This window comes from Gossypium hirsutum, chromosome D01 (genome assembly GCF_007990345.1).
Source record: "Gossypium hirsutum isolate 1008001.06 chromosome D01, Gossypium_hirsutum_v2.1, whole genome shotgun sequence".
Lineage (NCBI taxonomy): Eukaryota > Viridiplantae > Streptophyta > Magnoliopsida > Malvales > Malvaceae > Gossypium > Gossypium hirsutum.
This window is the reverse complement of record NC_053437.1, coordinates 53,516,351-53,540,820: the sequence shown is the minus strand read 5'-3', so window position 1 is coordinate 53,540,820 and position 24,470 is coordinate 53,516,351. Positions and strand designations below refer to the sequence as shown.

The window sequence follows — 24,470 nt, the reverse complement described above, 5'->3', positions numbered from 1 at the left end:
AAGTAATTTAGCTGAGCGGGGGGATGAACTAAAATGCCGATGGAAGAAGAAGCAGAAATCTATGAGGGCAGAAAAAGGAAACGAAAACAAGAAATGGGTAAGGATTCTCTAATCGGTGCTGAATGGGAGGAATACCTATTACGGGACCGGGTGTATTAGGTAAGGAACAAATTTGGGACGTAATGGCAATACAACCAACCAAACAACAGATTGAAGGGAGATTAAGTGGGGCCCACCGATTAGGTGTGTATTGGCTATGCCAATAGACCCAACCAAACATGGTGTAATAGATGATAACGGTTGGGTGATCGTTTTGTTCAAACCCGAAATGTAAGTAGCAATTTTAAAAGTTTTGAAAATTCAGTAACAAAAACGTAATTTCAACCAAAGTTGAGGGGAAACCGGGATAATTTACTCAAAAAATTAAATCGTATGTTATTGGATCGTGTGACGTGCCAACATGTGATCTATGATACGGAATCATTACTCGTTAGTCGTCGTCACAGGCGACGGGAGCCGTGATGGGCTGGGCCGAATCCTAAGCTGCCCGCCATTTTTGGCGCACACACTGCGTTGCTCCATTCCTCCATCGATCAGTGCAAGAAAAACGCCTATTTCCCTAATCTCAAAAACTCTCCGACCCCAATCTGAGAATGACCGGAGATGGTCGAAGGAGCGCTCGAAGCAGAACCAAACCCTCCTCCGATGTCAACGAAGACGATGATGCTTTCAATAAAGCTAAACCAATCTCCAAACTCCGCAGAGTTAAAACCAAAGATCACGGCACCGCACTTCGAATCCTCAACGCTGATCTTAAAATCATTCTAGGTTTCGGCATAGTCGCCGCCTTAATTATATTCTTTTTAGTCAATCATCTCATTAGCATAGCTGAAGAAGCTCGTAGACCTAGAGTCGTCACTCCATTTCCAGCTCCCAGAATCATGGACTTACCTCAGGTACTCCAAATGTGAATTTCTATCCCTTTCTCACTTTTTTCCTTCAAATTTTTTTAAAAGAAGTTTTTAAATCGCGAATATAAATGTAAGTATATTGGAGTATAGATTTTTTTTATACGTATATGTACTTATTTGGTAATGGAGCACTCGATTTGTGACAGTTTCAAGGCGAGCATAAGGAGAGCTTATACTGGGGAACTTATCGTCCTCATGTTTATTTTGGGATTCGTGCAAGGTAATATCATATTTTTACATTCCTAGAACTTGATATGTTTTTCCCTTTAGCTTTATAATTTTGAACCGAGGAGATAAAGTTCATGTGAATAATAGCATGGTAATTCTTTTTTGGCTAAAAAGTGATTGTAATTGGAGGTTGTTAATTAGCAAACTGTATCTGGCAGGACTCCTCTGTCACTAGTTGCTGGATTAATGTGGCTCGGTGTAAAGGATCGGAGGTATTTTATTCGACACATTTGCCAAGATTCCGATGATCTGAGCACATATGGTTGGACAAGTCATAATGGACGGGATTTTGGACATCAAGTTCTGGTTGATCAGGATATGACTCTAGCAACAAGTTTCTTGAAATATAAGGAGGATGACAGTGGCTATGGAGGAGACTGGGCAGTTCGAATTAACGTACAAAATCAAGGGTATGTTGCTTGATCTGTTATTTTACTTGTGTTGTTGATTGCATATGTTTAACCTGGTGCTTTCTTGAAGATAGGTCAGAGGAAAATATTGAAGTTGATTTTATGACAGTCCGAGAAAAAAGATTGAATAACTGAAGAATACATTTGTAAATGAACAATTAATGCATATTTCAATTTTATGAAAGTCTGTGGCTTAACATTTTTAGTGCCATGCATGTTTCAATTTTAGGTGTAGAATTCTTTGGGTCAATTAATGTATTGAGGTATTATATTTTCCTATATAGCTAGCCTGCCCCTTGGAGAATGAGTTTTAAATTCATTATGCAGTAGTGTGAATGGAAAGCCTGATCAACTATAGCTATTAGAAATATTGCTTCCTCTCTACATTCCTCCATACACTCATAATTGCATGTTTATTTTCAAGCTAGAATAACAAGGTGTGTCTGAAAATATCTATAGAATGCATTTACTTGCATGTGGAGCAAAATGTTCAATTCTGAGTGTGTACTTGGCTCACCATTCAATTTCCCTATGGGATCAAGTTTATCATGTTCCATTTTACACCTCTAGGTGGAATGAGGAGATGCAGAAAAATGTGCACCTTTTTTTCTATTTGGCTGAGGAAGATGGAAATGCTCTAAGTTTAGGTGGAGATATCTTAGACATTCACGAGAATTCTCTCCTGGCATCAGGGTCACGAACAGACATTGGAGAGTGGCAGCTACATGTAAAGTCGAAGGTAAAGGAAAATTGAATGGGAATTAGAAATTACAATACCTATATTTGAATGAAAATTTGATACTGATGAGGAAAATTAGTTCATATAGTAGAAAGCTCTCTTGGCCTACTTGCCATTCACACTACCAAAGTAACTCAAATAATGTTCATTTATCTATTTATTGCTGGTTAGCATTTAGGAAGGAGACTGAAATTGGCCACTAATATTTACAGAATCACATGTGCACTTCTTAGTTATGTTACAATTTGAGCATCCTGGATTCAAACAGGAAAGTATCTAAAATATATTAGTCAACTAGGCTAACCTCTTGCTAAATGTTAGCATCAAATAGCTTATATGCTTCCATACTATTTCTTGCAAATTTCGGCCTAAACCTCTCACTAATTGCTTTTAAGGGTTCAATATCTGGATTTTGTTCAATAAAATAACGGGACTTAAATGTGTTTTTGTTTTTCTATGGTTTTATTTGGTAATTGATACTAATTTGGAGCTAACTTTTTTTGTTCTTATTTTGTAGGCTGATCTGGAAGTTCATTATTCTGGTTTGAGGACACCTCATATCCACAATTTGTCTGATCTTGTCCAAGAAAACCTTGCATCCCAAGTTTGTTGGATTTTCATATGCATCATATATTTTTTCAGTTGTTAGAGTCTTAGACGAGTTTTTCTTTCCCCCCTTATAACTTCTCTTTACTCTTGTTTCTTTTGCCTTTTAACAGTTAATAAGATTTAATCGGCTTCAGCTACCTGATATCTACCAGAGTTCTTCTAACATTTTAGTTTTTCAGGTAATTTTATGTACACCCAATGGATAATACTACTCTTGAAATATTTGCATTCTTGAAGTTAACTTTGGTTTGTCTTTCTTGCCTACCTCCTCCTTGGTTTTCAATTTTTTTGCAGATTTCTGGGAGGATTCCACTGGAAACAGATATCGTTTTTGTATCTGGAGCTGGTGAGAATTCAAGAGTAGAAGAACGAATAAGCAATCTTGCAGGTGTCTCGTTGACCAATCAACTAAACAAGAAACAAAGAGAATTTGATGTTAAATTTGAGAGTTGCTTTCAGCTTGCTGACAAGGTATACATTTTTGTGAAGTAATTTATTCTTCCGCGTGTGCTTTGGTTCTTCACATTTTATTACTTATTCTTAGCTCTGCATCATGTTCTTTTCTAATTTTTCTTGCTGCCAGTTCAGTATCCCTTCTAATCACTTTTGATAATGTATGGGAAGAAATATAATTTTGTTCTTTCCCCATGTATTGGGTTATGAATGAATTTGTTTAGAATCTTTGGCCTTGATCAAAGCTGCTTTCAATCAAAGTTACTAAATCATGTACTAAATTGTTTTTTATGTATGTTGTTGAATAAGGAGACTCAATTTTCTAGTGTCAATCATTTATGCTTTCTAGAAATGACATTGTTTTGCCTTGTACGTAAGCTTGATGGTTTACTTGGGAAGGAAAGTCTAGGTAGTTGATAGCTTTCTTTGGCAATCATTTTGGAACTCAACTAAGCAAACTATCATATCCTCTCTTTTTGAAGACAAGTTGATTTTGCATGGTGTCATGATGGCTATTAAGGGTTCAAAACTGCTTGATAAGATACCCTCTCCTTGGCATTTAAGATGATACTAGTAGCCATTAGGACTTATTTTCTTTTCCTCCTTTTTTCTGTTTTGTCTACATTGTGGAGTTAAATTTGCTCTACTAGGAACTCTGATGCTGTAGCATTGCACCTGCAGCTTGATTCTAATTCCATTCATGTGGGCAAGGCTGCTATTGGAAATATGTTGGGTGGCATTGGCTACTTTTATGGCCAATCAAAAATCTCGATTCCCAAAAATTCTAATGTGAGTAACTTGCAATTTGTTTTATTGTTCTTTTGTTTAATTAATCTAAGGTTTTTTCTAGGTACATATTACTTTTTGCCAATCACTCCAGCCATTATATTTCATTTTGGCATGGTTCACGTTTTGCTTTGCCCTAACTCTCTAATTCATGCCCTAAGAATATAGTTTAGATTATTGGATATTATTCAGTTGACTTTTCAGTTCTTTAATAATTTTGTAAGAGCCAGCTGTTCCAATAAGCATCTGAGAGTAGGGATTCTGAGAGCTCAGAAAATGTATGTTTGCTTGGCTCCAAGTACAACCTTTTGGCAGCAGTTTCTTTTTCTGAACGCTTCCTGAAGCAGCAGCACTCATATAATGTCTTTCTCTGTTAAGTCCTTTAACAATAAATTTAAATTCAGTCCTATACGGACATATATCATTTGGCTAATCTTCCTTTAGGATATCCCCTGTTCTTATTTGAGTAACTATAGGGGAATAACCTAGACCATGAAAATTTAGCGATTGGAATCTAGATTCTTGCTGCTTGTTAACATGGTCCATGTTGTTTGCTTGTAAAAGTCTATTTGTATGTTGTTTCCCGCCTTCTATTCCTTTATGCTTAACTCTATTAAGAAAAAGAAAAATTTACTAGAACGTGTACTCATCATAAACAGACTTCTTTGTCTGACAGTGCGCTAACATCTCTTGCAGGTTAAAAGTCATGATGATTTTCTTCTATATTGGCCAGCTGAGCTATACACCGCTGTTCCAAGTCGGCCATTCTTTCCGAGGGGATTTCTCTGGGATGAAGGTTTTCATCAGCTACTAATCTGGTTAGTTGTGCATTTGTCTAAGAGATAAATTTCTTGATAGTTGTAAGTTCATTTCTTCAGTGTGCCACACAATCTATAGTTGGTTAGGATGTATCATGCTTATCATACTTGGGGCATGTGCCTGCACATATGTCCACAAATGTTGAGCAGGCGTTGGGATCTTCATATAAGCTTGGATATTGTAGGACACTGGTTAGATCTAATAAATATTGATGGCTGGATTCCTCGTGAGCAAATTTTGGGTGCTGAAGCACTAAGGTAACTTGCAGTAAATTCAAAGTTCCAAGTTATATCTGGTGATAAAACTCTAATTTTTCTATGATTTAAGCAGTAAGGTTCCTGCAGAATTTGTTCTACAGCATTCAAGTAATGGAAATCCACCAACACTATTTTTGGTTTTACGTGGTATGTTGTTTTCAAATTTAATTTGCTTTCTAATGCTGTTGGGAGGGTGATTTTAAGTCAAACAACTTGTATGAAAGGGAAGAGATTATTTCAGTATCATGGAAAGGGTCGATGCAATGATGCTAATGATTTGAATAATTCATGAATGTAGTAGTATTTAGTCCTAGGTTCTCTTGCAATGTTATGCTGTTCAGCCCAGTGTATAGCTGGAGGGTAATGTACCAGAACTGGTTCAATGACTATAAATGATTGTTCTTAAGTAAATGGGAGACGTTTTCATCTAAATTCAACTGATTATTTTCTGATAGAGGAACTATTTTGACCATTAAATATTCCTGGTAGAAAGACTGCACACTTCACACATGAATATGATAAAAGATTGGATTAGATCTGTGGATTAAAAAGCCAGTCTACTAGTGTATGATTTTCTGTGCGAATTTGACTATCATGCTTGGGTGAGGCTATTAATTTAGATTAAGCTCCACAGCTGGAAATCATTTGGATGAAGTGCTTGCAGATGAACGTGAATATAAACAATTTGATTATGAAGAATGTATGTCTGAAGAGTTGGAGATATCCTGCCAAACAAGCAGAAATGTTATAGTCCCTTATGATCAATAAATGTGCAGGCAACTAGAAAAAGCAAGTAAACTGATGGACATGAAATTAGATTATTATGTTGCTTGTGTTTCTTATTTTTCAGGAGTCTTTCTTTTTTATACAGTTATGATTGCCAGATATTAGATCTTGTTTTCTTTTCTTTTATCTGATTTCATTGTTTTTCCTGGATTAAGATTCTATACACATGATGTGAAATATGAACTTGTCTCTTCCAGATCTTGTTAATGGTATAAAGAAGAACAAGTTTACAGCCTCTGAAAGCAGTGAGATCATTTCCTTCCTACAACAGGCTTTTGTTCGGCTAGAAGCATGGTTCCAGTGGTTCAATACTACCCAGTTAGGTATGTTACTAATAGTTTATCTTTAGGAGGGTGTTCACAGAAAGAATTGATGTCATATCAATTTACTTATTTTCTTCTGCTATGGCATTATGACATAATGTAAAGCAGGTAGAGCCAGATGAAACTTTCATAGATTCTAACACATACTTGCGGATTGCTCCCTTGTATGTTGTGTCCTGTTTCTGGTCATAACTTTCCTAAAGCAACAAGTTCAGGGTAAATGACAATATGGTGGCCTTTTGAGCAATGCTATTGAGCATGTAGCTCAAAATCATACAGATATAAGCAACTATAATTCTTACATTTGTTTCAGATATATGCTGAACTTTTTGGAAGCACCTTTCCTGAACTGATATTTTATAGAAATTATTACTAGATAGTTATCAGTCTTTTCTAATTTTCTGAAACCTTCAGCAGGGATACTTGGAGTAGGCATTTTGAATTGTTTAGAACTTGAGATAATGGTTTTGGCTGTTTCTAACATTCCTTCTTCAATTCTGCTTTAATGTTATGACATCAGGGAAGGATGTTGGTAGCTATTACTGGCATGGGAGAGACAATTTGACAATTCGTGAACTAAACCCAAAGGTTCTATGTTTCAGCACTTCTAAGAGATTGATAGTCCTATGAAAACATAACTTCTGCTTTCTTTTCAAGCTTTTCAATAGTAAATGATATATATGTTCATACTGAAGATGCCACGGTAGCTGTGCTTCTTGAAAAATACTTATTTTTCTCATTGAGCTTGGTACTGAGGTCCAAGCAATATAATTTTGTCAGGATATATTGCTGACCATAATCGTCAGAAACTTGGCTTGCAAAATTGAACTGTTTACCAAAAAAATTGGGATTTGGGGCTACTGTTTTCATGTTTTAGCCTTTTAGGTGCCGTTGGATTCTGACCTTGTCTAAGGCCTAAAAGGCTTTTTATATCCTGGTTTTTGAAACAAGTCGACTTAATTAAGCTTTTCTTTGTGGATCGTTGGTTAGAACAGATAATTTACCTTTTCATCTAATATCATATAAGTTGGATTTTTCAAAAAGAAAGGAATAAAGTTTGTTTTGGAAGACATCTGTAGTAAATGGAGTGGTTTCGGCTATTTCCAGACACTTTCCTCTGGACTGGATGATTATCCTCGTGCATCACACCCAACTGAAGATGAGCGTCACTTGGATCTTAGATGTTGGATGCTTCTTGCAGCAGATTGCATGAATTCCGTTGCAGAATTGATTTGGAAGGAAAACAAACCTGGAAAGGTTAGAAATGCAGCAATGAGAAAACTAGATCCTCAGATGTATCATTTAACTATTAACAATAGATCTTGAAAATGAATTGGTGCAGGACTATGCTTCTACATCCAATCTGCTTTCGGACTTCGATACTCTGAATCAGGTTTGTCTTTCATCATGATGTTGTTCAAATTGCTTTCTTATTACTTTCTGATGCTTTTTGTGAGTGGTGCACAATTCTTTAAAATTATAGTATACTATGTTCATTTCCTAAGCTACCCCTTTAAACCTGTCCAAACCCTCTAACCAGTTATACTCATTTGAGGAGAACATTATATGCCTAAGTCCACTCAAACCTGCAACCTCCTTTCTCTACATAGAGCAAAATTTGAAAGTGTTACTATGTTTTTTCAATTTACTTGAGATTGTCCTACTAACTGTTCTTAGAATTCAGCCTTTTCATGTCTCATTTGTCTTGATGTTTTACCAGATGCACTTTGACCATGCCTCAGGAGCTTATTTTGACTTCGGGAATCATACAGAAAAGGTATGCTGCCTGCATCTTGCTATTTTTTAGATAAAGTATACTTATCTGGTAATATTATTCATGAATGAATCATATGTGCTACATGTTTTCCATTTTATATTGCATTATATGCTAATGAGACACAAATTAATTGCACATGCTTTTTCCACTGTTGTCAGTGATATATATATATGTGTATATATAGAGAGAGAGAGTTTCTGTCCCTTGTGCTGCTCTTTAGTTGGTGTTTTGGACAAGGTTCACTTAATGCACATTCAAAACTTTAAGCAAACAATACTCTATTGGGCATTGACATTCTTGTGCTGTTCATTCTTTTTAATGGAGTGTGTCAGGCTTTTACATTCAACATGTTAAAATGTTACTACATTATAATATGAAGCTGGATTTTCTTCTGTTAAATAGGTTGTCGTGCCATTTGCTTAAGATCTCAGGTTGTGGACTTGAGTTACCTTTTTTTAAAGCTCTCTGCTGATATGTATGATAGGTCCGTTTAAGTTGGAAAGAAAATATGATAGGCAATAATTATGTGAACCGAGAGCTTGTGCGGGAAGTATTGGAAAGGCCAGAGCTGAAATTGGTTCCTCATGTTGGTTATGTCAGCCTTTTCCCATTTATGACGAGAATTATTCCATCTGTAAGTTTCCAAATTAATATGTTATCAGTTAACAGATGCTTTTACCATGTTGTCTTTTAAACAGTTGGAAGCTTTTATCTTTTTAACTTTTCATCCATCATATAGATTTGTCATGTTTCTCTTTCTTTTCTGCATAGAATTCTGATTTTATACTTTTTCTGCACAGGAATCGTGGATTCTGGAAAAGCAGTTAGATCTCATTTCAAACCGGAGCATCTTGTGGACTAATTATGGACTTCGTTCGCTTGCCAAAACTAGGTAATCCTGAACAATATACTAGTTTTTTTCTGTTAGGTATAATGCTAGGTTTGCTCCTTTAGTTTTCTTTAATCAATCTGAATATATTATTAAACATGTACTTGCATGCCCTAGCTCCATGTACATGAAACGCAACACAGAGCATGACGCACCTTATTGGAGAGGTCCAATTTGGATGAATATGAACTACATGATTCTTTCTTCACTCCGGCATTACTCGTTAGGTAAACAGTTTTCGCCTCACCCTTCTTCCCTTTTCTTCCCATTACTACCCCAAAATTAAAAACAGGAAAATTAAAATAAAATAAGGAAAAAAGGGGGAAGAAAGTTGATAGTTTTCCTTTAGCTTCAATGTCTCTGTTCCTGCTGATCTACTGAGCAATTGTGTACAGAAAATGGACCGTACAGAGACAAAGCTAGAGCCATTTATGAGGAGTTGAGAGACAATTTGATAAGGTACACAGTAAACATTATAGGTTAGGTCTATTTACTATCCTTGGCCGCTTCTGAAGTTCAATTCAAATTTTGTTTGGAATGTGGCAGAAACGTTGTTCAAAACTATCACCAGACAGGGTTCTTGTGGGAACAATATGATCAAAAGCAGGGTAAGGGAAAAGGTGCACGCGTGTTTACTGGTTGGACATCGCTTGTGCTATTAATCATGGCAGAAGCATACAATGAAATGTAGCAGATTTTGATGTAAGTTTTCTTATCTTAGGTAAAAAATATGAATGCTTATGGGAGCCCAACTAAAACACAAAAAATTAGTTTTATTTTAGTTTTAGATATGCGTTTTCTTGTCTTTAGTTCAGTTTAGTTTCTTAGAAAATTACTGAATCCAACTTTTATATGAGTTCTTCAAATATATACGTATAACGCAGTTGCTCTTTTAGCTCTATGGAAATGTCAAACGGATCGAGCTTGGTCAGCTCATGCATGCTAGGGAGAAGTCAAAAATAGGGCCGAAATTAAATTGTAACTTTTACAATAATAAAAGTACAATTTTACTATTTTAATAGTTTTATCTTTATAATTTTTAAAGGATTAAATTAAAATTTTATTATTTTAAAGGGTCAAAGTGTAATTTTATCTTTACTAATTTAAAATTTTAAAAGTTTTAAAGGATTAAATGAATTTTTTTTCGACCAGGCTCCTTTTAGCCCTGATTTTGCTCCTACTCCTTACTGTAGAGACTGAAGCTTGAGTCCTTGCAGTCTCAGTCGTATTCGTATGCACAAGAATTTAATAATTTAAATATCTATGCGCATGATGAAAAAGGTAATAATGTTCATTGGAATTATTAAATTGCCACAGAAAATATTAAAAGGTTTATAGGTTATTTCTGTTTTTCAAATTTCCTTCGAATATTGCTAACTTGCCATGTTATTAGAATTACTAAATAATCTTGAAAGATTTAATTTCTAAAATGTGTTTTTATTTCAAGAATTTAATCTCTATATTTTAAGCCTAATTGTTAGCCTTATCTTAAAAATCTTCTATTAATACATTTTAAAATTAAAATAATATTTATTTGGTAGAAATTTAAAAAAAAAACCACATTGTAATGAATTTAATTTAATAGAAAATTTTTGACGGTGTCAATAATTAAACTTATATTTTAAAATTGAAAATTAGAGATTAAATTTTTTTAAATAAAAAGTGATAAATTAAGTACTAAATTTACATGGATTTAGATCATATTTTATTTTATTTTTCCTTTTTCATGTACAATTTAACATATTTTAGTATTCCTGTTTTAAGATGAATTTTTTTGAAATTTTTTCAAAGTTTTAAGATGAAATTAAGGTCCGAGTCTTATACAAAAATGATTTTCTAAAAACTAAATTACTTTACAAAAAAAAGTAATTTCTTTATTGTTTGAATGGTTGTGCAAAATCTTTTTGTTATCTTGTGAATTGATATAAAAAAAATTATATTACATTTAAATGTATTGATCCTTTTTAGCTTTAACTTGTACTCAAGTCAAGAAAGGGATGTCTCTATTCTTGATCCTTAAATTAAGATCTACCCCTTTTGTTTTATTTCAATAATTTTCAAAATGCTTGTGTTTTTAAAATAAAAATAGATTTTCATTAGTCAATTATTGTTTACCAAACTTCTTCTTGCAAAATAAGCGCGGGGTTATGGCAAAACAACTCTTAGTTTTAGTTACAAGCAGTATTTGTATAAATTATAAACAGATGAAGCATTAGAAGGTATAATTAGATAAATAAATTGAAAAGTTAAATCAAAATAGCTTTGGAGATAATTCGCAGGTAAGATTAAGTTAGACATGATTTGAACTTGGGACATGAAGCATGTTTCTTAAAGAAAATAGATGGTGAGGGGTGGGCCAATCCTTTTTTAGACTGAGGCTTTGTAGGTTGGGGGTAACCCAGCTTATAGGCGGAACTGAGAATTGAGAAATATGGTAACTTATTAAGCAAGGACCTGAGAAGGGCAATACCATTGGCCTCGAAGACCAATGATTAATGAATGAACAAAGTAAGGAGCTCTGAAGAAGCCTTGATCAAGGACAATATGGAATTTGTTGGCTAAAACTTGATCCTGCTGATTGATGCTGCCTTCAATTGCATGCGTCAGCCACTCCACATCCCTGATATTAAACTCATTTCCCACCCTTCCTCTCTGCGCTATATTTGCATATTCAATCCTGCTTATATCGCTAATCTAAGTAAACAAGCCAGCCAGCCAGCTTTAGTTTTGCGCCACTTCCCAACCACCAAAAGAACACGACGAAAGATATAAAGCATTATCACCCAGGATATTTTGAAAAAAGAAATGATAAAACAGAAATCCAATTAACAAGTTCAACCTCAACAACATAGGTTTTGGGTTCTGACATGTTCCCAGTCCAAATCAGCTTAACACAATCAAATTTAACTTAAATGAGAATACATAGGCCATTGGTCACCGAAGATCCTTAAATTATCAGGGCATGCTTCTTTCAAGCTTTAATAGTCACACTGTATAGGCACAGACCAGAAGGCTTTATTTCAGAAGTTCGCCATTCTGAACCCGGGGCTGCATTTGGATCATACAAAAGTGTGTGGTAACCAGGGTCCCCTTCCACTGAGAATAGTAGCAGTTTTCCATCCAATATCCCGAAACGGAACCCTATACTTGTGCTCCCTGTCAATGGCACCGAAACCATCTTCCAGCTATTGTCGTCTGGGTTGAATATTGCCAGCTTCCGCTGGTTCTTCCACTCCATGCAGAAAAGCTTCTTCTCCAGCACAGCATGGGCAGTGACCATCACACACCCATTTTTCATCTCACACCAAGTCTGCTTCTCAGGGTTGTACACATCAACAAACCTTGAGTTTCCAATAGTGAAGCTTGACCTACCACCTAAGACATAAAGCTTTCCATTCAATCCACAGGCAAAACAACCCCAGCGAGGTCGACGTAGACTTTCAATGAGTGTCCACTTATCTGTGTCAGGGTCATACACCTCTGCAGTGGAGAGGCTCTCGCCTTCAACCCCATAGCCTCCAACGACGTAAACCACGCCATTTACCTCCGCACAAGCAAAATCATAGCGAGCAACATTTAAGTTTGCTAGTTTGCTCCAGCTGCAATTATGATGATGTGTTAAAACCAATAAGAAGTCCCAAGACAAAATATTAAGCATCATATAAACAGTGAAAATGGAAAACAAACCAGTTGAGGCAAGAATCATATTGATAAACATCTGCAGAGGCAGAAGCAGTTCCGTTGATGACTGAATAGCCAGCAAGTACAAGAAGCTTTCCATTGAGGACAGTTGTCCCAAATCCAACTTTTTCTGGACCAGGCATTGGTGGAAGAAGCCTATGTTTCTGGCCCAAACAATCCAAAACCTCCCAGTGGCTTTCCTTTCCTTCGGAATCCATAGTTAGAACATAAAGCCACTCTTCAAGCATTCCAGCTATCTTTCGTTCCATTAAGAATTCTTTGCTTTGAATGAATGATCTCCACCTCTTACATACACCACCCATGGAAGGGAAGCTAGAGCGCGGAACAAGAGCAAGGCAATACTTGGCCACATCATCCGGTAGCCCTGGAAGCAACAGGCTTTCTATTTCATCAGTAGCCTGAGAGGGTGAACGGTGATTGCCTTTTGAATGATCTTGCATAAGCGGGGAGCTGAGACACATATTGGGTTCTGTGATTCTCTTCTTTTCTCTCACAAAACCAGGCATTTTTTTCTAGATGGTTCTCGTATGCGGTACAAATATATTTTCCCAAAAGAATGCGTCAATATAAATGCTAGTCAACTAATTAAAGAAACTCATGAAATCCATCACCTATAGGGATTTTACAACTCCAAGGCATAAGTGATGTAGCAGAACGGATGACTTGAGCTGTAAATGCCGATGAAACTCTATTCTTAGTCCAATCTGATTCATATTCCATGCCAAAAGCCCTCTTTCCTGTTGAACTCTGCAAAGCTTTTCCCACACCTCTGTATCCGTTCCGATGCCCACACATTTCCCAAATAACTAAACGCAAGATTGTAAAACCATAACCAATTAGTATGAAGACAGGAAACCAAAGAAACAATAGCTTATCTGTAAGGTCATTGTCAAATCAATACCTCTTAAGGCCATAAAATTCAGAAGTTTTAGCCCCCAATAACTTCCATTATGATGAAACCAGTAATCACCTGAATATATAAATTAAAATGAAGAAAGGTCAATTCAACCAATACATATCCAGTTCATATAACAGCGATTCGTCTTCAAATAGACAACTTGTTTTGATCGTGATTTTCCAGGCCGGCAGCAGTGACTTATGTACTGCTGGGAAGCACCCAAAGCCAAACAGAAATATAAAATAATAATAATAATAATGGTGGTGCTGCTGCTGCTGGTGGTGGTGGTGGCGGTGAAGTAAGTGTTCCTTTCTATTATTCTAAACTTAAAACTCCAACATGTTGCAAAAAGAAGGTATTACTTTATTTGCGGTGGTAGATACACAAATGGGGCGAACAACTCACGGGGCTTATTATATATCTCTTAACTTGTAAAACCCAGATCTTGACTTCACCTACCCAACCGCCCTAACTTAAATTAAAATAACTACAACTAAAATTATCAGATGAGTTCTTAAGATGAAATGTATGATATCATAGAATCAAAAGAATTAAAGCAAAAGGCAGCAGACCAACAAATCATCTATCAACGAGAAAACCCAGATTCCTGGAAAGTAAAGTTGGGGGGGGGAAGACAGCCGAATGTTCTTATCCAAAATCCTAACAGTCTAGCAATAATACTATTGAAACACGTTAGATCTGAAGATAAAAACTAAAAAAATCCCCAAGTTCGTGTCTCAACAGGTTCTCTAACCTGGTAAGAACTTTTTTTTTAAATTTTTAAAGAAAAAAACCTAAAAGAACATAAATTGAAAAAGAAAGGAGAAAGGAGGCAATGTATATAGAGGTGTGAGGAAAGGGGGATTTACCTTTGAAGATCCTGGAAAAGAGGAGAATGAAAAAGGGTTGGCGTTGAAAAGAAAGGCGTAAAAGGGGATGAGAGTGTTTTGAGGCAAAGCAGCCATGAGTAAGGGAATGAATTTATAAGCATAGAAATAGGAAGGCAGAAAAGGGTGAGAGGGTTCCACCACTCACTAATCATCTCATTATCATTTATTTCTTTATTTTAAGCCTCCGTTTATTTCGTGATATCAGACACATAATTCTTTTTCTGGTAAAAAGAAAAAATGAAGTCAAATCTAATATAGGAGAATGATTTGGTTTTACTTTTTATATTTTTAAAGTATATTTTTAAGCTGATAAAATCATTGTTGGTTAACATAATAAAAATATGAACGACGAAAGAATTCGATAAATATATATAGAAAAGTAATACAAAGAAAAACATGAAACCATTATTGTATTTCTCTTTTTTTTCCTGAAAGATTTCTACTTTAAACTGTTTGGTCAATCCAATTAATGGGAGTTTGTGATTCTTCTATGCAATTTCTTTGTCGTTTTAATTTTCCTTCTTGGGGGATCCCACTTTAGTAAGATTTTTCCTTTTTCTTAATTCAAAACTATTATTTATATAGAAAACTGGGGTTCGTATTTTACTGATTTAACAAAATATAGTTTTTGGTCATGTACAACTATTTATTCTTTATTTTAACATAATACTCATATTAAAAATATATAAATAATTAAAATTAATATGTTAGGAAGCGATTAACTGAATTAACATGTAAAGTTTATGTTAGTTAAAAGAATATTAAATAAACATGTTACATGCCTTTACCCCTCTTCAATGGAACTGTGCTGCATGTCCATCCCACTAAAACTTCAACTCACCAATGACAAAGAGTTCACCGAATTTTTTTTAAAATTTCTGGGTAAGTCGTCTCACCGTCACATAATTTGGGAGAGCTTTGTGAAGTGATTTGTGGCTTAGAAATCAAATCCCCACATATGTGCATGTAAGATCACTTGACTTGTCTCCTAAGTGTTACACTTATCCAAGGAACACACACATACACACACTCCTCCTTATCGGGAGAGGTGGGCACTAAAATAACCCTTTAGGCTTTCTGCACGTAAGCATTGTGTAAACCTTTTTCCAACTTTTTTTTTTGTTTCAACTCTCTCCTTCTACTTTGCATGAACAATTAGTGCGTTAAGCGTAGACTACGTGACCTTCCAATTTTCAAATCAAATGGTCAATCTTAACAAAACTATCGCCAACCATCAACCTCTGAATCAAGTTGATAATTAGACCTACAATTTGTTAGACCTGTATGACCTACGAAACATTATGTTAGAGAAAATATAACTTTGGCTCAAAGGTTTTCCCACCACCAACAGGAATCTGACCTTACCCAACACCTGATGACCAAACTACACCTAATTTCAATTCTAACTCCCAACAACCTTTTGAGCTCCAAGAGCAGATGAAGATGATGCAAAAACAACTGCAACAATAGCAAAAGAAAAATAGACAATTGTCTCAGTAAAATGCCAAACTTATGCAAGAATTACAAACCACCCAAGGTCTTTCTCAGCAACAAGCGCTCTAAACTGTTGAAGAATCAACTCCTCTCATCTTAGGAGTGCTGATTGAAGGAAGGAATCTGTTAAGGGACTACGCCAGATCATTGTTGATTGTGAGGTTTCTTCTAAGTTCTATATCATGCATATTGTGGGCAAAGTGGCGTATAGAAAATTTTTTTGTAACAATCTTATGTAACGACTTACAATTTTACTATACTCTGATATTTGAAATCTTTCTTCAGTATTATATATAAGTGATTTGATTCAAGAGATGATTATGATATTATATTTTAAGCGTGTACACCAAATTGTTTAAACATATTTTTTAATTGCCAACGATGTACATTGAAACTTTTGTAAAGGGAAATACTTTATTGTGTTTCATAAGACTTTCATTAAATGTTTTATCTTAAAGTGTTACATTATTGGTGTATGAAGATTTTGAATATTTTTTCATTTTTATATCAAGTAATATGCCAATATCATGAAGTTAAAGGAGTTTCAAATACCTTTGTTAAAAATGTTTAAGTTTAAGTTGTGGCACATCATACTCGGATACAATCATCAAGTCGGGTAAGGTGTGTTACATTATGCTTTTGTTTACTTAGAAATTGATATGGTTGAACCTTATCTAATGATTGATATTTAGAAAGGTTAATGCCAACATGTATATTTATGTTTTGGTGACTTGTTGTGACTTTGTGAATGGCTTTGAAATGATATGTTTGAGAATGAAATGGTATAGGTAAAATGATGGTATTAAATGGCAAAAAGAATGGTTGAATAGATTGAAACTGAACAAATTGGATTGGTATGTTTTTGGTGTCAATTAGAAGTTATATCAGAATGAATGATTGGAAATGATTAAAAACAAAGTTTTGGCATGTAGTTGTTTAGATTTTATGCAGGTTTAATTGTGCAATATTGCACCAAACTTAAGGTTTGATAGGTGAACATGAAATAGGTACTAAATGGCCTAATTTGTACCAAAATAGAATCCACGCCGTGACATCGGATGATGGTCATCGCGTCAAGCTTTAGACTTTAGGTCACAGCGTGATGAGAAAACTCATCGTCACAACGAGACCAAGTTAGCATGTCATGTCACTACGAAGAACTCCCTCACATCGTGACGTTAACTCAATTTTATAATCTTTACAATTTGGCCCTATTTCATGCTCGGGTCAACAAATGAGCTTTCGTAAACTTGATTAAAGCTGGAATCTAATTATGTATCATTTTGTAAATGTGTTTATGACATGTTTGTATGTTTGAATGATCATTTTACTATATAATTGATTGTAGTTGCTCTAGTAATGAATGTGACATCCTGCTGCTCGGACCTAACGATCGGGTCGGGTAAGAGGTATTACATTTAGACTATGTATGTGTGACTCATATACTTTGATGTAAGTAAAAGCCTAAGTTCAAATAGATAAAGAATCAAAAGTTGGTGTGTTGGGTATGCAACTTCTATAGTATGTAGCATCATTCACAATAGTGAAATTCATAGCCCAATTAATGGGTAAATGATATCCTCTCATTAGCATTACATGATAGATGAAAAGTAAATGTGACCACGAGTCATTTGTCTTTGTGCTAAATGGCTTAATTGCTATTTGATAGTAATTGACTTTTCATGAAGGAATGTGTAATGGTTACCACGAGATAAAATAGGACCATATTGGGAGAATGGATTTATCCTAAAGAGATTAAGGATATCCTATGAAGGTAACAAACTTATGAAAAGGTTATTGGACGAGCATTGATTGAGTAGCTTTCGTAATGATATGTAATTAAGGAGAGCTTAATCATAATATTATAATGGAATGACTTTGTGACTAAATAAGTTTATAATTAATTGGCAAAAAGCTGAAACTTAATTATAAGTTATTTAAGCCTTAATTACATATGTCCAATCGGTCCCTCCACTAGCTTGTTGAAACCATAAATAAATTGCATGTAGAATCAAATGAACAAAAATGATAAAGTTAGAGAAATGGATCACATTCGCAAATGAATGTGTTTCCTTACTGAGTATAGAAATGACTTGATTAATTTAAGTTTTTCAAATTATTATTTAATTAAATAATTGAAGTTCGAAAATGAAACTAAATTAATTACTCATTGTAAATCTGTTGAATATGTAAATTAAATATATTTTATCATAGATCCTTTTATGGTAAAGTTGTCATGACTTAATAAAATTAGAATTGGGTTAAGAAAATTATTTAATTAGAAAAATTAATTTATCTAATTGAATTAATTAATAAATAATGTTTATTTTGAGAAATAGAAAAACATATATTGGTTTATTTTGGGAAATAGAAAAACATATATTAGGTTGGATTAAATCATAAAGTGTTGGGTTAAAAGTCTAAGAAGCACATATAATTAGACTCAATATAGGAGAGGCCCAAATTTCCCTCATATTACACATGAGGGGTGACAACCCTACTGCATTTAACTAGGGCGTGCCACCCCCTCTTCTAGTTCAACTAAAAGACTAGTTTTTTCTATTAAAAAATATTATTTTTATTTTACTAATTCAACCAGGATTTTCCTATCTCTCCTTATAAATAAATGACACTGGTAAAGTTATTAATATAAGTTTTTCATAAGTTTTACACAACTTTGAAATATAGTTATTCTGCTAGAAAGTAAAAAAAGATTTATTTTCTAAGTATAAATTATATTTTTGGCGAATAGCAATTATGCCGATTTTTATTGAGAGAATTACTTTCCTAATGAAAGTAATAAACCGTTTCTAGTTCTATGTTTGATTTGTGATTTTTCAAACCCACACTCAAAGTAATTCGTGGTATGAAAATAACGGAGAAGGTCATTCGGATTAAAGTCGAGAATGTCTAGGATTCGTCTTGCTCAAAGCACAAGTACTTTTCGGGGAAAAAATATTACTATAAATATCACAAATCGACTCGATTTTTAAAATTTTAATTTTCAACTGTTACTGAAGACTGTTTTCAAACCAAAATTTTCTAACACAAGCATGCCCCACCCACTTCATGATTCAACCTAAGACATATTTTACCACCCAAGACATGGTAAACCTTCTAATAGGGATCATGCAAAGTGAGGCCCTAATTTATGTGTTCACTTGGGGGAGCATTGTTTCCTTTAAGCCTCCCAATTCATGAAAGAAAAATAACCGCACAAACACACCTCAAGGGATTAAGTAGGTAGATAAGGTCCCTTATAACAAAATTGATTCTTGCACATGTTTGAATGCTTTTAGAGCTTATATATTGAATCAATTTGATAGACAAGGAATTGTAGAGCAACAACCTTCCATAAAATCCATCCACAAACATCATATCTCTATTAATTTCACAATGATGTTGGACACAAAGATGAAGGCTGTGTCTACCTCAACACATATGTACAAGACAGGAAAACTTAAAAAACCCTTTAAGCTCTCTTTATGCAAGTCTTATGTGAACCTTTTTTTTCCAAATTTCTTGATTTCAACTCTCTATCATTTCTAACTCCTTCAATATTGTATGAATGAGACTAAATTTTAATGTGTAAATTAAAACTTTAGGGGAAAAAACTTCAGATAATAATTATGTATCCAATATATAATTTTAATTTGTATGAATAATTGAAATTAATGAATGCTACTTGATATGCATAGTATATCACATTAGCATAATTTTTTTTAGAAAAATTAAAAGCCAATTGATGTAATTAACAAAATTAATGCAAAATTAAGCTCACTTTTATTTATTAACTCAATAAATTTACTTAACAAAAATCTTTTAGTGCAAGTGTAACCTCCCCCAACCCAATCTAAACGTTAGACCCGAGTTCGGAAAATTACATTAGCCACCAAAGCGGCCCAGTAAGCTATAAGAGTTTTTGAAAACTGTCATTTTTAAAACATTTGTTTATTTTGTTTAGAAAACTTAGTTAAGAACTTGATTTATTATACCTTAAGTTTTATTTATTACCTAGCAGCAAAAAATATGATAATTACTTATGTTCTTAGTAAAGTTGGTTTATCAGATAATAATTACCTAATAACCTAATTTAAATTTATAAATAAATGTCATGCAAAATAAAAATTTAGAACTAAATCCTAAGTCCCATGCCAGGGTTCATAAATAACTAATATAATCTTTTTAAGGAAATAAAGGATAATAATGAAACTTAAAATATTTAAGAAAAATGAAACTAAGCCGAGTCTCTCTAGATGTCGTGCTAGCGTCCTAACCTTGAGGGTTATATAAAAAGATGGAAATTAAAGGGGGTGAGCTATGACGCTTAGTGTGAGTTCATTTACAATAAAACCAACACAGACAATTGTTAGGATACATTAAATAGCATTGCACATAGTTATCATAGATATCAGTTCAGGTCAAAGTACGATTTTTCAATGCAACTATTACTTAAGCATTAGAACTCATAATCATAGACTTCAAAATAATCAATTTTTCAGAATTGTCCATTATAACCATAAAGGATATACCTCACATTTATATATATGTATCCATTCACATGCACATAAATCACATAATATAACTTTTAGACATGTATACACATAATATCAAAGATGCCATACAATTTCGATTTTAAACAAGATTTATCCTACCCCACCGCTACACACCACATTAGGGGTCCCCAGAACTTCAACCACCATCACACCAAATTGTGGAATAACCACCATTAGTTTGCAGTTTTTACTGCCAAAGGCTATGGACACACAGCAAATTGACATAGTCGGAATCTATTTTGGTTGTAGGTACACAACAAAATATTGCAGATGAAACCTGCCAATGTCCGTGGAAGCACAACATACTCGCAGATAAAAGTTGTCAAAGGGTTGTGATTGCATGGTAAACTGATGCAGATGGAATCTACTCTAGCTGTGAATACACAGCTAACGTTTAAATGCAAATATACTACCATTATTTCCTCCGATTATATCAACCCAACCTATGCAATGTAATATAACCAGTTTAACACATTCATATATTGAAACATTTAATGTTCTAACACAGAGAAATTAAGTAACAAAGTCATGCTTTTCATATATTCGATTTGACAATAAATTAGGGCACATTGTTCATATGATCACAACAAATATATATACGGTCACATATACTATTCGTAATTCATGCAAACACTCATAATCACAAATAAACACTATATTAATTCGATCATTCATGGATTCTAGCATGCCTAAAATCATTAGGGACCTAATTGCATAATTTAATTCACTAAAAGTAGTTTGAAACCTATTTAGGGACTAATCTACTCAAAACATTAAATTTTGGTCAAAACTGTAATTTTTTAGTTTCAGAGGACGCACAATCGTGTGACCGAACCGTGTGGAAAACCTTGGGCCATGTGAAAAGGTTACACGACCATGTGGCTAGGCCGTGTGAGAGACTGTGGCCTTGTGACATTTGAAATTCCAACCTACGAGGGAGACACGACCGTGTGGTAGGCCATGTGGGGGTCCTGGGTCCTCTGAGAAGTGAAAACCTAAGGTTTTAAGGGACAGGGCTTGGTGTGAGGTCATGCAGTCCAAACGAGTGGGCCACATGCCCGTGTCATAGGCCGTGTGGTATGGGTTGGTTTTGATTTTGTCTCGATTTTCTCATGAAATAACACACAAGTAACTTTTGACGTCTTGTATGACAATCCTCACGTCCAATTCTGATTTGGGTCACCTACAACGGGTCTTTCGATCGACAAAAACACAAGAATTACTATCGGTGTTCAAGTTTTATCGAATTTAACAAGATTTTCGAGAAAACTCATAAAAGATTTGAAATCTATTGAAGTATTGACAAGAACGTTATTTTACCAGATTTTTAGGGTTCTACGTAATTAGAAGTAAGAATTCTTACCGATTTTGGCACGCTAGAAACGGAATTTGACAGTGTTATGTTAAAACAACACGAAGAACGGATTGAATGGGGTGGACCTCGGGTTTAGGGTTTAACAATAAATTTCTAGCAAAAGAATATGAAAATTTTATGAAATGGAAATGCGGAAAATAAAAGAAAAGATGTATTTAAAGAAAAGAGAAAAGAAATTCTAAATAGAGTTGAAAGAGATAACAAAAATTGTATTATGATTAGGAAAAGGACCAAATGGCTATGTTAAGCAAATTTTAGAGGGTTGATTTGGTAGGTTACCTCTATTGCCGAAATTAAGAAAGAAAAATGAGAGAAATAGAATTAGCATGGATAGAACTTGAGAAAAAGGGGATTTGTGTCAAGTTCTTTCCACTAAACCAACAAGTTCATTATTGGTTATTTTCTACTATATTTAATACTTATACTAGCTTGATTTTGATCCTTAGTTGCTGAAAAATTAAAAGGGAAAAATACAAAGAGTAGAACTTGAGATTTGGTTATCTAAACAATATACTAAGTTCTCTACCATCTAAACTAAAGCTTTTTCCATATTGTTTTTAATAATTCTAATCCTATAACTTTTTGGGATGTTACAGCAAGTAGAATTCATATCTATAAATTAGATAAATGATTTTTATAATACTTTAAAAAATAAAATAGAAAATTTTAAAATATAATGGATATATACATGTGTGTGTATTTTTATAAAAAAGTTTTTTACATTCATATTTTACACATTATAAGAGGGATAATATTGCACTGTTGATGCTTGAGTTTTATGCACCATCAATATCACAATTCGTCATTTCATTAATGAGCAAAATATTTAAAAATTTAAAGGACATTTTAATAAATACTTAAAATGCATTTAAAAATAATTATAATTTCTTATCTTCCTCTTAATCACAATACTAAACTTTTAATTTAGGGTTTTAAAATATTGAAAAAGAAATCTATATGGAATGAATATGGTTCTTTCTCTTGTTCTTCATCACTATGAGTGCAATTCAATTTTATTAGAAGAATAAATTTTAAAATATGATTTTATTACACTGTGTCAAACTCAATTTATATGATTATGGATTTTGAAAAAATTATAAATTATTTTAAACACATTTAATCAGTTACTTGAACAAATAATATTCTAAAATATTTGAGGGTTAATTAATATTCTTTTAAAGTGTTAAATTTGATGAGCATTAACTAAAAAAAAAAAGAGCCTTTGAGTATATTTATATTATCAAAGAGCTTTTTTGAAAAATAAAAACAATCAACTTTGAAAAAAATTGTTTAAACTAATTACCTCCTCTGACAATGAAATGTCAACAAAATTTTTTAAATTTTAATTAATTTTAGCTCTAATCATATAAATCTCAATAAATAGTTTAAGATTTTAAAAAACCTTAAAGCTTTTTTCCTTTTTAGACGAAAAGGAGAATTACAAGTATTTATTCAATTTTTAAATACTTTATTCATTAATAATATAACGAGTTATGGTGTTGATATATATATATATATATATATACTCGAATTTATTCGTATTTGCGTGAGAAAGCATTGCACACAACGGTATATAACACTTACTAGACTGATATTCAAAGTCAAAATAATAGTGCTATAAAAGAATGAGAAGACAAGAAATTGCTCATGTTTTCTATTAGAAATGACCAAATTAAATAAGGTTATGTTGACACTTTTTTAGATCAGAAAATGTGTTTTATAGGTAATCTTTAATTTTATCAAATTATTTTAACAATTCAAAGAAAGCTTCTTAATTTAGTTATTTAAAAATTATTTTTTTCTATAAAATGGTTTAAATTTTATCTTTTTATTTTTATTTTTCATATTTCATTTAAATTATTATAGGGTTGTAGTGTAAATTTATCACCATACACTATAAGTGAATATTGAAATTTGTATTCCCTCAAAAAAAAGTCACTATATTTTATTTTAATTAATGTTAGTCATTATATTTTAAGAATATGAATAAGCTTACCACTTTTATGTGATTAACATTAGCCACTAAACGTTGAAGTTTAATTAATTTTGACACTAACTTTAATTTTTAAATAAAATTTTACCATTAGATGTTAATTTTAATGATTTGAAAAAAAAAATTCAATGAAAATATATTATTTCGAATACTTAATCTTAATAGTCAACACTAAGTTAATATTAAAAAAATATTTTAAATTAATTTCAATTTTTTATTTATTGGAAGGAAAATTTGAATACCTTTAAAAATATTTTGGTTTTTAAATAAAGGTTTTTATTAATATTTAATATTATGATAATTAATTATTTATTTAAAATATTTTTATTAAATTTAAATCAAGTTAATTTAAATTAAAATTTAATAGTGAAATTTAATAAAAAAAACCAAACTTTTGTTTCAAAATTCAATGAAAGTGAAAAAATTCAATATAGAGTTAAGTGGATTTACCTTTTATTTAAAAGTATAATGACAAATATCAATAAAATTAAAATAGAGCGACGGATTTCAATTTC

The 24,470-nt window shown here is 33.1% G+C and overlaps 2 protein-coding genes across 4 annotated transcripts; one reads left to right on the top strand and one right to left on the bottom strand.

The window, feature by feature from the left end:
- Positions 1 to 462: 462 nt before the first annotated feature.
- Positions 463 to 10,489, top strand: LOC107922345 (mannosyl-oligosaccharide glucosidase GCS1). Of its 3 annotated transcripts, none has more exons than XM_041087422.1 (22): positions 463 to 956; positions 1,118 to 1,191; positions 1,358 to 1,609; positions 2,180 to 2,348; positions 2,866 to 2,952; positions 3,068 to 3,136; positions 3,252 to 3,428; positions 4,092 to 4,199; positions 4,893 to 5,014; positions 5,165 to 5,272; positions 5,346 to 5,419; positions 6,256 to 6,381; positions 6,902 to 6,969; positions 7,489 to 7,638; positions 7,724 to 7,774; positions 8,102 to 8,158; positions 8,643 to 8,792; positions 8,959 to 9,050; positions 9,165 to 9,274; positions 9,443 to 9,506; positions 9,594 to 9,749; positions 10,200 to 10,489. In XM_041087422.1, exons 1-21 carry the CDS (start codon positions 654 to 656, stop codon positions 9,736 to 9,738), a joined length of 2,556 nt encoding a protein of 851 aa, XP_040943356.1. In that variant the 5' UTR covers positions 463 to 653; the 3' UTR covers positions 9,739 to 9,749; positions 10,200 to 10,489. The 3 variants fall into 3 exon arrangements, with proteins under 3 accessions (XP_040943356.1, XP_016707830.1, XP_016707829.1); XM_016852341.2 differs by lacking the exon at positions 10,200 to 10,489 and adding an exon at positions 9,944 to 10,060; XM_016852340.2 differs by lacking the exon at positions 10,200 to 10,489 and adding an exon at positions 9,932 to 10,060.
- Positions 10,490 to 11,853: 1,364 nt separating this feature from the next.
- Positions 11,854 to 14,951, bottom strand: LOC107922241 (F-box/kelch-repeat protein At1g67480). The gene is made up of 4 exons (XM_016852161.2): positions 14,517 to 14,951; positions 13,651 to 13,719; positions 12,735 to 13,555; positions 11,854 to 12,646 (listed from the first exon to the last, which is right to left on the bottom strand). The coding sequence occupies exons 3-4, from the start codon at positions 13,253 to 13,255 to the stop codon at positions 12,019 to 12,021; spliced, it is 1,149 nt and encodes a 382-aa protein (XP_016707650.1). The 5' UTR covers positions 13,256 to 13,555; positions 13,651 to 13,719; positions 14,517 to 14,951; the 3' UTR covers positions 11,854 to 12,018.
- Positions 14,952 to 24,470: the final 9,519 nt, after the last annotated feature.